This window comes from Culex quinquefasciatus, chromosome 2, assembly GCF_015732765.1.
Source record: "Culex quinquefasciatus strain JHB chromosome 2, VPISU_Cqui_1.0_pri_paternal, whole genome shotgun sequence".
Classification (NCBI taxonomy): Eukaryota; Metazoa; Arthropoda; class Insecta; order Diptera; family Culicidae; genus Culex; species Culex quinquefasciatus.
Window position 1 is genome coordinate 100,579,980 of NC_051862.1, and position 14,463 is coordinate 100,594,442.

At 35.9% G+C, this 14,463-nt stretch overlaps 1 protein-coding gene across 2 annotated transcripts; it reads left to right on the plus strand.

Annotated features, from left to right (window-relative positions):
• Positions 1 to 1,853: 1,853 nt before the first annotated feature.
• Positions 1,854 to 14,312, plus strand: LOC6046176 (tubulin-specific chaperone cofactor E-like protein). Of its 2 annotated transcripts, none has more exons than XM_038251574.1 (10): positions 1,854 to 2,018; positions 2,228 to 2,564; positions 7,386 to 7,503; positions 7,561 to 7,690; positions 7,757 to 8,247; positions 8,305 to 8,379; positions 8,452 to 8,551; positions 10,924 to 11,108; positions 11,171 to 11,302; positions 11,366 to 14,312. In XM_038251574.1, exons 3-10 carry the CDS (start codon positions 7,391 to 7,393, stop codon positions 11,553 to 11,555), a joined length of 1,416 nt encoding a protein of 471 aa, XP_038107502.1. In that variant the 5' UTR covers positions 1,854 to 2,018; positions 2,228 to 2,564; positions 7,386 to 7,390; the 3' UTR covers positions 11,556 to 14,312. The 2 variants fall into 2 exon arrangements, with proteins under 2 accessions (XP_038107502.1, XP_038107503.1); XM_038251575.1 differs by having other exon boundaries at positions 1,856 to 1,974.
• The last annotated feature ends 151 nt before the right edge of the window (positions 14,313 to 14,463 follow it).

Below are 14,463 nucleotides of genomic sequence, written 5' to 3' on the forward strand. Positions count from 1 at the left end.
ATAAAAAATGTATAAAAATGTGAACCTGATGAATATTCATCAAAAACTGATGAAAATTCATCATTTTCTGGGGTAAAATTCATAATTTTTTTAGCCACAAAATCTGTCACCATTTCCTGATGAATATTACCATCATTTTTTTTCTGTGTGTGCAATGGTTATCACTATTTGAACAACATATTTTTCTATTTATCGATTTATTTCAGTTGTAAACGCATTTTTAAAGTCTTCATTTTGCACATCAAATTGCCTCAAGGCATTTCATTAAAAGGTTTATATATTTTAACGTACCGTTATCTGGGCGAATAGGGATACATGGGGCGAAATGGCAATGTTGCAGCCAACATTTTTTTTATTTATGAGTGTCGTCATCTGGGGTGAATCAGGACTACAATCTGAATAGGGACAGTAGGTTTTAGAGCACTTTCAAACTTAAAATTTGGAAATCGATGCACTTATTGCGCATGATTAATCTGTGTCTGTTCTATTCGAAACAATTCGCCCTAAATGTACACTGTACACTGTACATTCATTTCCAAATTTGATGCTGTCACATTGCTCTAAAACTAGCTGTAGTCCCAATTCGCCTCAGTTGTCGAGTTGTTGAGAAATCACAACAAATCAAAGGAGATAAGATTATGCAAGTTAATAAAATCACCCTCTTTTCCTTTTTTTCAATCGAGTGTGCAGTGGTAGGTTTGATAAACCAAATGTCACTACCGATATAAAATGTCCTGTAAAAAAGTCTAAATTTTTACAAGTGTTCTAAAATGTAGTGTACTCTCAGTTGGCATTTCGATCTTTAAGGTGAATAAAAATTCAACCGATTCGCAAGCAATAATAACGTTCATGTTCCGTTTTCAAGTTTCCATATTCGCAAAACAGGATTCACTAAGTGAGTGCGATTTATTTGTTTTCGTTCATTGTACATAGGAGCTTTGGCTGGAGCGCCTTTGTGTTAGCTTTTGGAGGGACTAAAGTAGAATAGTCTGTTCAATTTTGAAGCTATGCCAAGCAATTCTTGATATCACAAAATACATTTTTTATATTATTACAGTTATGTTCATGTCAAAAATTAGCCATATAGGAAAAATTGTCATATAGGAAAAATTGTCGTATGTTTGGCAGGCACCTGCGCATAACCTATCAAAGTATCTGATTTTCACAATATTATTACAGCTTTTTTGTAAAACTGTTGATTGAAACTTGCTTGCTATATATCACTCGAGGGGGGCGACATAATCGTTGATTTTTTTTTATTATTATTTTTTTTTTTTTGCAAAGGCCTTATTTGAATTTGAAAAGCATGCATTTTTTAAACAATAACGTTCTAGAACACCTGTTTTTATAAAATATCTGATTAAATCAGATTTGACCTTAACAACGTGTGGGCAATCTCTAGCCAAATTACTCAAATTTTCCAACCGCCTCTGGTCGATAACTGTCGGTGCGCTGTATGTACAGAATGGATGAATTTTTGTACCACAATGACGACCTTTGTGTTCCATGTAAAGCGTTAGTTAGCCATATGAATTTCATACACAAAGAAGCCAGTTTGTTTACTTTTTTCTCACCTCTGCGCCGTGTACAAACGAACACAAGAGAACGAGCGAACTGCATTAGTTTGAGTTTCAGTCGACGAATCATATGTTCGGTGCATAGACCAACATTCAAGACATTGGATTGACGGATTGGAAGTTATATAAAGTTATACATTTTTTGTATGGGACCGGGGATTGATCCAGCTAGAGGTCACTTGTTTTGGACCACGTTCCAGTAACACGTGTTTACTATAGAGTATCGTCTATGATTTGTGTTTGCTGGTGGGAATAGCAAAAATCGTGAGTCGAGCGTTTATTTTCCTTCTGCTTGCGTACCGTGCAAGATGTGTCGTCGATTCAAAGCGAGTCTGTTAAAAGTGTAGCAAAAAAACAGCAACAAAAAGATTGTCCCATAGCCCACAGCCAGTTGAGGGTGTTTGAATAACACTTTTCCATGGAGCTTCAATGTTGTTAAAAGTTGGTTCGAGTCGTCTGAAAGGAAATCGAAAAAAACTAAAACAACGAAACTCAGACGGTGGCCAAAGTGTTGACCTTGTGTTCAGTGGTGGTTCGCTTGGCAGTAAAATCCCTCCGTATTGAAAAAAGGGAGAGACGGAAAATCTTGACCTACGGGTTCTATTTTGGTCTTACAGTTTTGTAATAACTACAGTTTCAATGTTAAACAGGTTTACTTCGGAGCAAAAATAAATACAGTGAAGAGAGCGGAAAATACAGGCCAATATCTTTGTGTCATCGCTGCTGGTCGTCTATGCCGAGTGAATATCTATTTGCAACCCGTGCGATAGATCTCTCTATCCGCTAGAATAACGCGCAATAGAAGTGAAATCACCTCGTGAAGTTACACAACTGCGGTACTGTCGTAGTGTCCGGAAAAAAAATTAAAACTATAATATTACTTTCAAATCAGTTATCAGTGACCAATTTTGCAACGGAATAGGTGCATCATTTTTGAATGACCTTCGATAGAACCAATTGGTGACCAACGTTAAAGTGAAACAAAAGGTACATCTAAAGCAATATAATCATCACTAACTTGCAACTCACTTGGGAGGGGTAGTTAGTTGTGGGTAGCTAGAATATTCGTTGACTATAATTACTAAAGATCTGCAAGGCCGATGAAACCAATTTTTCCATTCAACCCTTAACAACGCGACGGTGGTTTTCATGCAGAAAAGAACTACACACCACCAAAGTGAACTGAAAACAAACGTGTAGAGACAACGTGTGCAACACACACTAAGAACTATAAAACACATACAACAAACGGAATGCGCGCGCGCTCAGCAAGTTGTTCATTACGCGAGCATTTTGCAAAAAGCGAGAAATAAAATAAGGGTGCATTGAGACTTGTGTGTGTGGGAGTGTTTGTGTCTGCTGGCTGTTGTGATTGTTTTGATTGTTTGAAACCGAACGAACAATGCAACGCATGAATCATTCACCGACCAACGTCGCCACACACATGGCACAGTTCCAGTTGCACGGTTGAGTGAACACTAGAATGCTTCTCTAAGAACAACAAGAGATTTTTTAAGCAACTGTTGTTCCTCAGTCAACAGGCAGCAAAACGAATCGCTGTCATGACTCCCGTAATACTCCTGGATCTGGTTTCAAACCAGTCACCACTTCAATCTCTAGAGCTTCCTTGGATAGATGCACGACCCGTGCTGAAAAATCTTCATTTTGCAACTCGTTGCATAGACTACTATTATCTATTATGTTTCTTTAATGATTCGTTTCCCTCAAAATCGATTTGAATGATAATTCTTGATTAAAAAATCAACTATCTCAGGCCTCAATGTGGCTCCTGGGCTCTGTTTTACATTGTTCCCGGGAGACGGTAATAACAAAATTCATACCATTTCAATAACAAATACTGTTAAAATAACAGAAAGTGTTATGAAATCTTCTTGAAAAATCCATTTTTGCTGAAGGGTTTACACACATCCCTCATATTCGGAACAGTTTACAGATCGGCCAATGTTCAATAAATCATATAAATATAATTATAATTGAACATAATGATTTGCTTTTACCTTCATGTGAAAGCGTTTCTTGCGATCTTTCGATTGATGTATAGACCGGCTGTACATTTTTACGATTTATATCAAGTTTTCGAAGAAAAATATTGACCATTGAAATCCACAAATTCGGAACACTTTTTTCTTACGATGTAAACAAACTTGTTTTTCTCTCCAGGTGTACATATTTTTTGCAAAATAATGACTTTGCACTCTGAAACCAATAGAACTTATGGTTAGTGATGTTTTATGAATGGTCTGATAACTTTTTTGTGAAAATATCAGTTAAATTCAGGTGTTCCACAATTGTGGGAGACACAATAACATCCCACAATCATGGAACGGGCAATTTGGAGGCAGTATTTTGCTGCTCTGGATAAAATAGTCTTGAAATGCAGTTTTTGTTTGAAAAGTACATATTACTTTTACTGGTGAAATAGCAAGAGAATGTCCAAATAAAGGCCTTAAAAATAGCAGGGTCGGCAGAAAAGTTGTATTTTGCATTCTATTGACAAATTACCACAAAAGTGTTCCGAATTTGTGGGTGTTCCGAATATGTGGGATGACTGTTAACAGTTTATGTGATCATAACAAAATGTGTTACTGGCCTTATATTGGTTGAAAGCCGCCCATGTGGATCAATCGGACCGCGCACTGGATTCACAATCCAGAGGTTGCTGGTTCTAATCTCTAAACTTCTAAGTGTAAATATGGGTATCCGGCGCCTTCGCTCTGTGCCGTACTCAAACACTTAGGAGCCAAGGGCGGCGAAGTCCTTGTGGTTAAAAGGGAGCAATAGTGGTCGAGAGCTATGAAGTCAACATCGTTTTTTTAACATTTTTTTTGTTTATGGAAGAATACCTCAAACTGTTATTGAGATGATCGGATTTTAAAAATAACAAAAAATAATAACAAAGATTTGTTCGAAGAATAACTAAAAATGTTATTAGTCTGTTATTACAATAACAATCCAGTAACAAGAAAATCATAACGACGAATTACAAATCTTGTTACAAATAACATAAAATGTTATTGGCCTAGTATTTTCAAATATCAAAAAAAATATTCCCAAGTGATTTCCGTCTGCTCGGGTTGGCATAAAATCTTGTAAATATTTATTATCACATTTCTTGACATATTAAGTATCTCACAGAAAAAAATGTGAATTTACTCGACAAGGAAAAAATGAATTACATGTAAACTCAGTTGATGTAAACTTGAGATCCGACGTAAACGGTTGAATCACACTTAAAATCATGTTTTTACGTATAATTTGTTGCAAATTTACATCAAATTATATTTAAATTTCAATGTTTATGACGTGCAAAAGTGTTACTTCATAAATGATGTAACATTCAGAAGTATTATTTTTTTGTGTGTAGATCTTGTGTTTTGAAAGTCCAATCGAGTTCAATATTTAAGATAAGTTCATTTTAACTTTATATTTGAGTGAACCTATACTAATTGATGCCAGCAAAGCAAGACAAATATATTTCAGTGACCTTACGTCTTTTAGAATTTAATTTAAAATGATTGGTTTGATATTGTCATGAAAACAAAAAAGAGCCTTTTAAAAATTCTACAATTTTCCGTTACTCGACTGTAAAACATTTTGGAACATGTCTTTTAATGTGAAATTTAATGTACTTTTCGAACCTACATTGACCCAGAAGGGTATTTTTTTCATTTTGAACAAAATTTTTCAATTTAAAAATGTCGTGTTTTTTCTAACTTTGCAGGGTTATTTTTTAGAGTGTAACAATGTTGTACAAAGTTGTAGCGCAGACATTTACAAAAATTTTGATTTATAGACATATAGGGTTTGCTAATAAACATCACGAGTTATCGCGATTTTACGAAAAAAAAGTTTTGAAAATAGTAGTTTATGCAACAAGTTGTAAAAAGAGGATTTTTTCAGCACGAGTCGTACATGTGCTGAAAAAATCAAGTTTTGCAACGAGTTCCACACAACAAGTTTTAAATTTATTTAACCAAAGATATAAAGTTATATAAGGTTTTTATATAATTTAAATACTTTTTAGGTTGACTTTTGTCAATTCAAACTTCAAGTTGGTAAATTTGGTTCCTGCCATGAGCGTCTACAATGAGACAGAGACATAACTCTGGCTGTAGAGGTCGGAAATTGTCATATTTTGGTCAATGTTACAACACTTTTATCGAACGAAAATGCAACAAAATGCTCATTATAAAATAATGATGGAAAAAATACAAAATATCATTGAAAGTTGAAAACCCAAAGTGCCTCATTGATAACTACGCTACCCTAATGTTCATTTATTTGAGCTAAAGTCTGTGGTTAAAGTTACGAAGCTGAATAGTATGCACCTGCAGCAGATAAAGTTATTATCAAATTTGTTGCTGAGTAATGGCAATTAAATACAAATCAACCAGCTCGATTCAATAATTCACCATAGAGCAAACCAACACAAAGATAACCCACACATATAAACAGCTGATGATCGTTGGAGTAAATTTTATCTCTCTTGAACCAGCGACAAACCGGAGTGTGTGAAGATGCATCATGAAGCAAGGTGTGTGGAGGTGCAAAATTACAAAAGTCGTCGTCTCACGTCACCTCCAAAATCATTTAACAATGTAAATGTATCAGTGAACCGTGTTAACCTGACATGCGAATAAATAGAAAAGGCCGAAATTGTCCAAAGCGACGTCGTTTGGTCTGGCAGTCGGTGGTTGGTATTTCGTTTTCTGTACTCAAGTCTTTATGTACAAAAAAAATCACCGCGCCAACCTTGAACGCTTGAACGAGAGGAACTGCGAGTCAGTTCCTTTAGGTCAGACAGTTTTAAGTGGAATTGGTTTCGATTATTTGTTTTGAAATAATTTAACGGCTCGCAATTTATGACCAGTGACAAAAATTAAGTTGAGTAAAAGTAGCGAAGGAGGAAACACTAATGATTTGAACCTGGAAAGCTCTCAAAGTATTGCGCAGCATTTTGGAACGCAAGATTGTTTACTGATGTTCGAGACTTCTACTAAAAAAAAATTGTTTTGCATGTTTTGAAAAAAAAAAAGTAAATTACCCAGCTGATTTTTCCTTTCTCATTCCTTCCATCTTTCACATATGTTTTTCAAAGACTTGAAGATCCTTTCCAATATAAAACATATCATATATCATATCATAAAGTCAACGAGCTTGGGTTATTCTTCCTCACCACTGAATTTTTCTATGAGCCATACAAATTGCTCATCGACACCAGAGGGGTTTTTTTCAATCCTAAGAACAAAAATGAGTTCCAGAAATGTAATTTTGAACTTTTCACAAATAAAAACTTCTGTTGATTTTAAACTCTCAACAGCCCATTCTGCTTCTAGAAGGGCTTCATTTAAAACGTAACTTAATCCACCGTAAGGCCGTTGATGTCTTCCTAACATTATTTTAGTTTTTTTTTAATAGATGGATACAATCCTCGTGGCGCAGTGATAAAAGTTAAATTCCCATCCAAAGGGCTACGGGACGAATCTTGGAGTACGCTTGTTGTTTTTTTACTGACTTTTAATGAGATAAAAATAGAAATATTGCAAATTTGGTGGGACCGAGGTCGCATGGGATTTTGCATTATAATTTAAAATAATTGGTTTAATATTTTCATGAAACCAAAAAAAAAGAACTTTTTCTGACATTTGCAAAGTCTCTCATAAATTTGGCAAAGGAGTTGGCTTTTTTATTTATTTATTCCAACTTTTTATGCGTTTTGTTTACAAATTTTACTATTTGCTATTGTCATAGCATAGCACTAATAACTTTTTTTGTTCTTAATCACAGCAAAAATGCCAACCTTACTAGAAGCACTGGAAAACAAGTACGGGTTTGGGGATCATCGAGAAAAAATAGACGAAACGCTTGTTTCGATATTTGTACCGAAGTTGCCACCAAGGCTAAGGTAAGTATGACTATATTACTGGCAAGAATTAATGTAAAGCAACCTTTCTTTTAATAGCGTCCTGGAATTGCTGATTCTAAATGACTGCAACATTGACAAGGCGGGCAAGCCGGAAGATTTGCGCCAGAAATGTTGCACCGTCAAGGAGTTGGATCTGGCCCAGAATAAACTGGAAGACTGGGATGAGGTAATAATTAGTTGATCATTAGTTGACTAGTCCAGTCCATGAATAAACATTTGTTTCACTTTGAAGGTTTTCGGAATATTGTCACACATGCCGCGAGTTGAGTTTGTCAACTTGAGTCTCAACCGGTTGGGTGGTCCAATCGAAATTCCTCAACCGTGGAAGATGGATCGACTGCGCAGCTTGGTTCTCAACAATACCAAACTCGAATGGTACGGAGTTGAAACGTTGTTGCAGTTACTGCCCGTGCTTGAGGAGCTGCACCTCAGTCTCAACGATTATACGCACGTGCTCCTGGATACCACAGAAGAAGATGCCAACGGGTGTCAAACTGCCGAGGAACCTGCCTCAGGAGAAAGCGAATCCTGCCAATGTTCAAGCTTTTCAACTCAGTCTAGTCAAGACAAGAAACATGCCGTTTGTAAGAAAACTGAAGCCCACCATGGTATTAAAAAACTTCATCTGACTGGAAATCACATCAGCGAGTGGAGTGAAATATGCCGCGTTGGACGCTTGTTTCCCAACTTAGAAGCGCTGGTGCTGGCGGATTGTCCCCTACGGTAGTAACTCTGTAGAAATATAATTCTTGGATGGCTATTTAAAAAACCTATTTTCAGATCACTCACTTCTGCCCAAAATGAAACAAACGAGTCAAATTCGGCTGCCACTCCAAACAGTCATGAACACTTCAAGTAGGTATCTAAAGAGCATCCTATCGGTGAATCAAATTTACACATTTACATTTATTTCCTAACAATTTGTAGGACCTTAACGTTGCTCAATTTGAGCAATGCTAAAATCAACAACTGGGACGACATTGATCGGCTAGCTAAATTTCCAGCGTTGAAGAACCTGAGAGTACAGGTAAGTTTTAAATGCTTCTCATTAACCCTGTACAATCCATTTCAATGCCATAGGGTTGATATTCTGATTTTTATAGCATTTTTATTTAATACATTTATTGACACATTCTCCGGGCTGGTTACTAATTTTAAAACTTAAATGGTGGCAAAATTAATGTTATGATTGGATTCTACACAGTTTATGGCTTTCATAAACTGCTCATCATTGAAAAACGGCAACCATCTACTTTTGACAAAATAGAGATTTTTGCCCCAGGTGGTAGAAGATGTTCCAACACATCCTGCGAAACATGAATCTCACTAAGATATAGTTTAGTTTTGGCTGCCGATGCGAAAAACCAAACAACTGATATCCCATTCCCTTTTAAAATTGCCGTGGCTACAATTTGGTGACGAACACAAAAACAACACATAAACGTGTTTTTTCTCGAAATACTTGATTTGGCATAATAGCCGAATCTTCAATTATGGGCAGTGAAACAATTCATACAAACATTCAAAGATTTATGAGCTTCATTTTTGACTCCACAGATGAAGTATTAACTTCAATAAACAAAAAATTCATAAATATGGAGGCCGAGTTACAGCCAAAAACCTAAAAAAAGGTTCGTCAAACCGATGTAAAATTACGACAGAATGTGTCTTATTCAAATTGTTTTATATATTCATTTTTACTGGCATTACAAAGCCTTTAGATTACAATTGCTTGTTATTGATGTGGACAAGATGTGGACTCCCACGTACAAGATTTGATTTGATTTCATGGCAACCAAGTGCACATTTTGTTCGCTGTTACAAAACGAAAATTAGATATGTATCCCATTTAAACAATTCATCGAGATGACAACAACTCTGCGTGGGTGCAAAACTCACCAGGAACAAGTAAGAACCCTTAGAGTATTCATCTTAAAATACATTTCGTAGTTTACTCGTTCTAATGATTTTGAAAATTTCAATGAATTTAGTTTTTTAGTTTTAAGTTGGGATTAGTTGTTAAAGTATTTTTTTTTCTTTTTTACTCAAATGTATTCTATTCAATGTGATCAGTTAATAATGAAACGAAAATTACAACAAAGATGAAGAGCATTTAGCCATAACACATAGCATGTAAAAGAAATGTAATTATTATAAGAAAGTTCAATAAAGACATATTTCATTTAAAAAAATGATTCTTGGTGAGCATTGTTCGGAATGGCAAAATTAAGTGGAATAAATTGTTTACTCCTTTTTTTGATGTCTTATAGAGCATTTGTACTTGAAAAGTACGGCATTGTTGCAGAGAATAAAAAAACCTAAAAGTTTAAAGCAAAGGAAGATGCCAAATTTCTAGTTCCTGATCTACACGAATTATGCATCATTTTTGCAACAATAATTGAAAAAAGCACTTTTTTGATGATTACTCAAAATGTCAGCTTTATAACGGCCTACTTTGTTTTGATTGCTTATAATAATATGAAATTAAAAAAAAATCAAAGGCATCAACATATTTTGAGGCTTTCTTAAGGAGTATTACTATTCTAAAGTGTTGTTGAGCCTTACTTCAGGTAGCATACCAAACGAAGTATCTGAAAGTACACAATCTCAACTACATTTCCTGAAAATATTTTCGTGTCTTTCGGTGTCTATTTTTAGATAGCTTATTTGAAGTTGTCGGGTTTTAATCGAAATTTTTATCATATTGAAAAGTAGGTAATAAACGGTAATTTAAAGAATAATTTTACTGATGTTATGGTGTTCATGGTAAATTCATTCGACAACTTTCTAATTTCTTTGGTAATTTGAGAAAAAAAAAATATCTGAAATTTTCCATAAATTGCAAACGAACATTTTCAAAGCTATTCTGAAACCCCGATTGAACCCAATCGGAGTCGGAGGCTTTTCTTTTTTTCAGGCTCCAGGCCATCTGCTTGCCGGCCAACTGCTTCTGGGCCTCCAGGCCGTATGCTTCCAGATCCAGGTTGATGTTTACTCCTCGGCATCCAGCGATAGAATGATTTCTCTGGACTGAAAGAGCCGGGTTATATTGGCTTAGAATGGAGACTTACGCCCGTCCCTTTGCGCCGGCTATCCCATTCCTACTTCATTCGCTTTTTGTTGCAACTTTGTTGAAAACTCCACGCAAAAGTGCCTTGTTTCGTTGCAGACCCCTTCCCCAACGTGCGTAACGCGCAACATTGTTCGTTTTTTCTGGATTGACACCTCACCAAAAAAGTTTTGAATTGCCAGAAAAGTAAACTCGCTTTGTTTTATCTCCATACGCATAATCATCCCATTTGTATAAAAACTCTATGTGACAAGAGAAAGTTTTGCGTAGAACAACAGCAAACATGTTTGCTAAAGGTAATACTACAACTACAATGTCTATTCTTCCAGTGCTGGCCATTGTGGGACAAGTGTGACTCAACGGAGCACGAGCGGCGGCAGCTACTGATTGCTCGTTTACCTAAAATCAACATCCTGAACGGAGGAGACGTAATAGGACCTGTCGAGCGTGAAGACGCCGAGCGATCTTTTATTCGTTACTATCTCGATAAACCCGAAAGTGATCGCCCGGAAAGGTGCTGTTTGTAGGTTTGGTATCAAACATGATTTTTCAAAGACGCCTTTATTAACTTTACAGATACTTTGAACTGGTAGCTGTTCATGGAAAGTTAGATCCACTGGTCAACATTGACTTGCGACCGGAGAGACGAGTTAAAATTACTTTCACGTACGGCGAAACAAGTGAAGAGCGGACTGTGGATGTCTACAGGTAAAGCAAATAAATAGTGAACCAACAATAGATCATACATACCCCCATTTCTGAACATTCTAGAACTGTAGTCGACTTGAAGTCTCGACTGGAGCGAATTGTAGGTATTCCGGCTGCCAAGATGCGTCTGTTCTACGTCGATCAAGATTTGCGTGACCTCCAAGGACTTGAGGAAATGAGATATCCCCACAAAAGATTGTACAGCTACAACATCCGGTCTGGAGATGAAATCATCGTCGATCAGAAACATTAGAGCTTCCGTTGAGAATCAAGTGTGAAGAATGATGAACCCCCCCGAACAATATCGTACTGTACTTCCGTGGCTGTTGAAGGAATTGCAATCATCAAAACGTAACGTTAATCTGCAGCTAATTGCGATTTCCTAACAATTTACAATGCGCTTTGAATAGATATAACTTATTGAATAATCAACAACATAATTTGTTTATGTGAATCCCCCTGTACTGCTGTGCACTGCACAAGCTCTTTTATCAATATCAATTTCTTACTACTATAATGAATCGAGAAGACTTATCAACAGACAATTTTTGTCCTGTCTTAGAACTCAACGATTATATATGTGAAGGTAATGCGATGAAATCTATGCCAGATTTATTTACACAAAAGCAGTTATGCAATTTGAACGGAACCCGTTCTGCGTTCGTTCTCTTTCTTCAAAATGAACTGAACCCACAGCGCAGGAGCTATTGCTTTTCGTTCCAAAAACTGAACTTCACTTTTTCGTGCCGTTCTCTTCAAAGTATGGAACGCGTTCTGTGAACCGCCTGTAGCAAGAGGCTCTCTATGGCAACTGTTAAACTTAAATAAACATTCAGTTGAATGATTTAGACAGACCTTAGTTAGCTCGGTAGTAACATGCAAGTACAGTATGGTCCATAAAAAATGCGACATGTGCATTTTTTCACCGAAAAATTGTTCCATTCTAAAATGTATTTAACAAACTGATTTTGTTATGTTTCATGGTGTTAGTTTGTTATGTTTGAAGATATTTTCATGACAGTTTTTTGCAGTTCGCCAAAATTGGGTATTGGTGGGCTACAATAATGGATGTATTTTTGGTACAAAATTTACCTAAATTTCATACCTTATATCTTCAAAACAAAACATGTTAAAATATCCAACCCTGTGTCCAAAGCATCGTTGGAAGTCCCTCTTAAATACGCCCAATCGAGAAAGTTCATAAATTTTTATAGAATCAGTCGTTTTAGAGGAAAATGCCATTTGGGTTATCATCTTGAGTGATTCGGTCTAAATAAATGAATAACTTAAAACCTTTGACGAATGGCTTTAAAGAGTGCCCAACGGCTCTATACTGTTAAAAGTCATATTAGGGCATCTGTTAGAGTCAATTACCATCATTTGTTGAATTATTTTTTCCCCTTGAATCATTGCAGGCTCCAAAAACTCCTAAAAATTGAAGCATTCTCAGAATCGGGATATTTTTGAAAAGATCACTGTTTTAGTATAACTGGTAAATAGAATGTGTAAAATTCGATAAAACTAATTGTGACACGTCTCAAAAACAGTAACCTTGGAGGCTGTTTACTTTTTGATTCATACAAAAATTCAGAGGTGGCTCTTCAGAACGACCAAAATAGAAAAGTCATTTTTCCTTTATATGGCCTGGGCTGGGAACAAATTGGAGAATTTTAAGTTTAAATGTGTTGTGACAGTTTTTAAAGCTAAAGAAAAGGTTTTCAATGCATTATTCGTTTGTTTGGATCCCATTTAACATGTACACATGCTACATACATCGTAAATAGTCAAAACAGGGCCGATTTTCACCAAATAACAATGTCGCATTTTTTTATGGGCCATACTGTACAGTATTCAAAGGAAGTGAGTTCGAGTGAGCTTTTGAAATATTTTTTTTTGTGTGATTGGGTACCAACTTTTTGACGACGATTGAAATTACATTTTTTATACAAATCAAGGGAAACTCCAGCTGGGAGGCTAAGGAGACTAAATGAAACGGTTCAAAAGCATAAAGCACGTGTGCCCCTGGAAGAGGTCGTTTAAAGGGGAAACCCCCCTATCACCTCGGACGAACCCTGGACGACGCTGAGAAATACAACCCATGACTACAACAAGCAAGATGACACGTGCCTGAGGACTAATCCGTCTAGTGAAATCCTTGTTTTGAAATTTTAGTTTTCAATGTAGTTTTTCATTTTGGTTATCAAATTTTATGTAAAGAACCAATGTTACATCGAAAGCTGTAATTTTAAAAGGTGGAAACCTTACACTGCTAAAAATAATAAACAAACAAACTGTAATGGAAGCGAAATCTTATTGCCACCGTGATTTAAAAAAAATCTATACTTTTCAAGTTCAGGAAAAAAGAGATTCACTACCTCTGATTACAAAACCTAATTGATACCACTAAGCTAGCAGTACTGAAATGTAAACGGATGATTTAAAGTCAATGAAGTTTAGCTAGTCTACTGAGGTCTTACCAAAGTAAAATATTGAAGTTCTAAACTGGGTGTTCGGTTCATTCCATAAAGGCCTACTGAACGAACGTTTGTTAGAGACGAGCGTGTTGCTTTGTGAACTTGAACGAACGGAGAATCCGTTCAAAAGCATGACTGCACAAAAGGCGTTAGTTTCCTTGATTTCATCGTTTAGTTTTATTTATACAGCAAATTTGAAATTATCTAAGCGAAATGCTTGAGCAATCCACGCAATCAGGTGCTTCTCGTTTGTCAAATCGATTTGAAATAAAATCCTTTATGTCCTGTAATGTTTGGTTGTTTGATGTACTCTTTTTATATTTAGGTCATAACAAATTACGTAAAATAAATCCGTAATAATATTTTTTCGCTAATTACTGTTTTGGTAGTTTTCTTTAAATATCTTAGTTGCTGGCTGGTATCGTACAACGGTCGTGATAATCTATTGTTAGAAATAAGCCATCAAAATGGATGCAAGAAACGAATGCAAGGATAAAATTGTAATAAATATAAACATAATAAACTAATATACAGTACACCGTGTGTTTACAGCCCCGAAAGAATAAATGCCTTGTCAAGTAGTAGTCTCTTGATTGGAAACCAATCATTGGATGCCATCTCGATAGCACACGAGAGAACATTCTGATTGATACTCTGCACGGATAGCCATCTTGTGAATGAATCCCT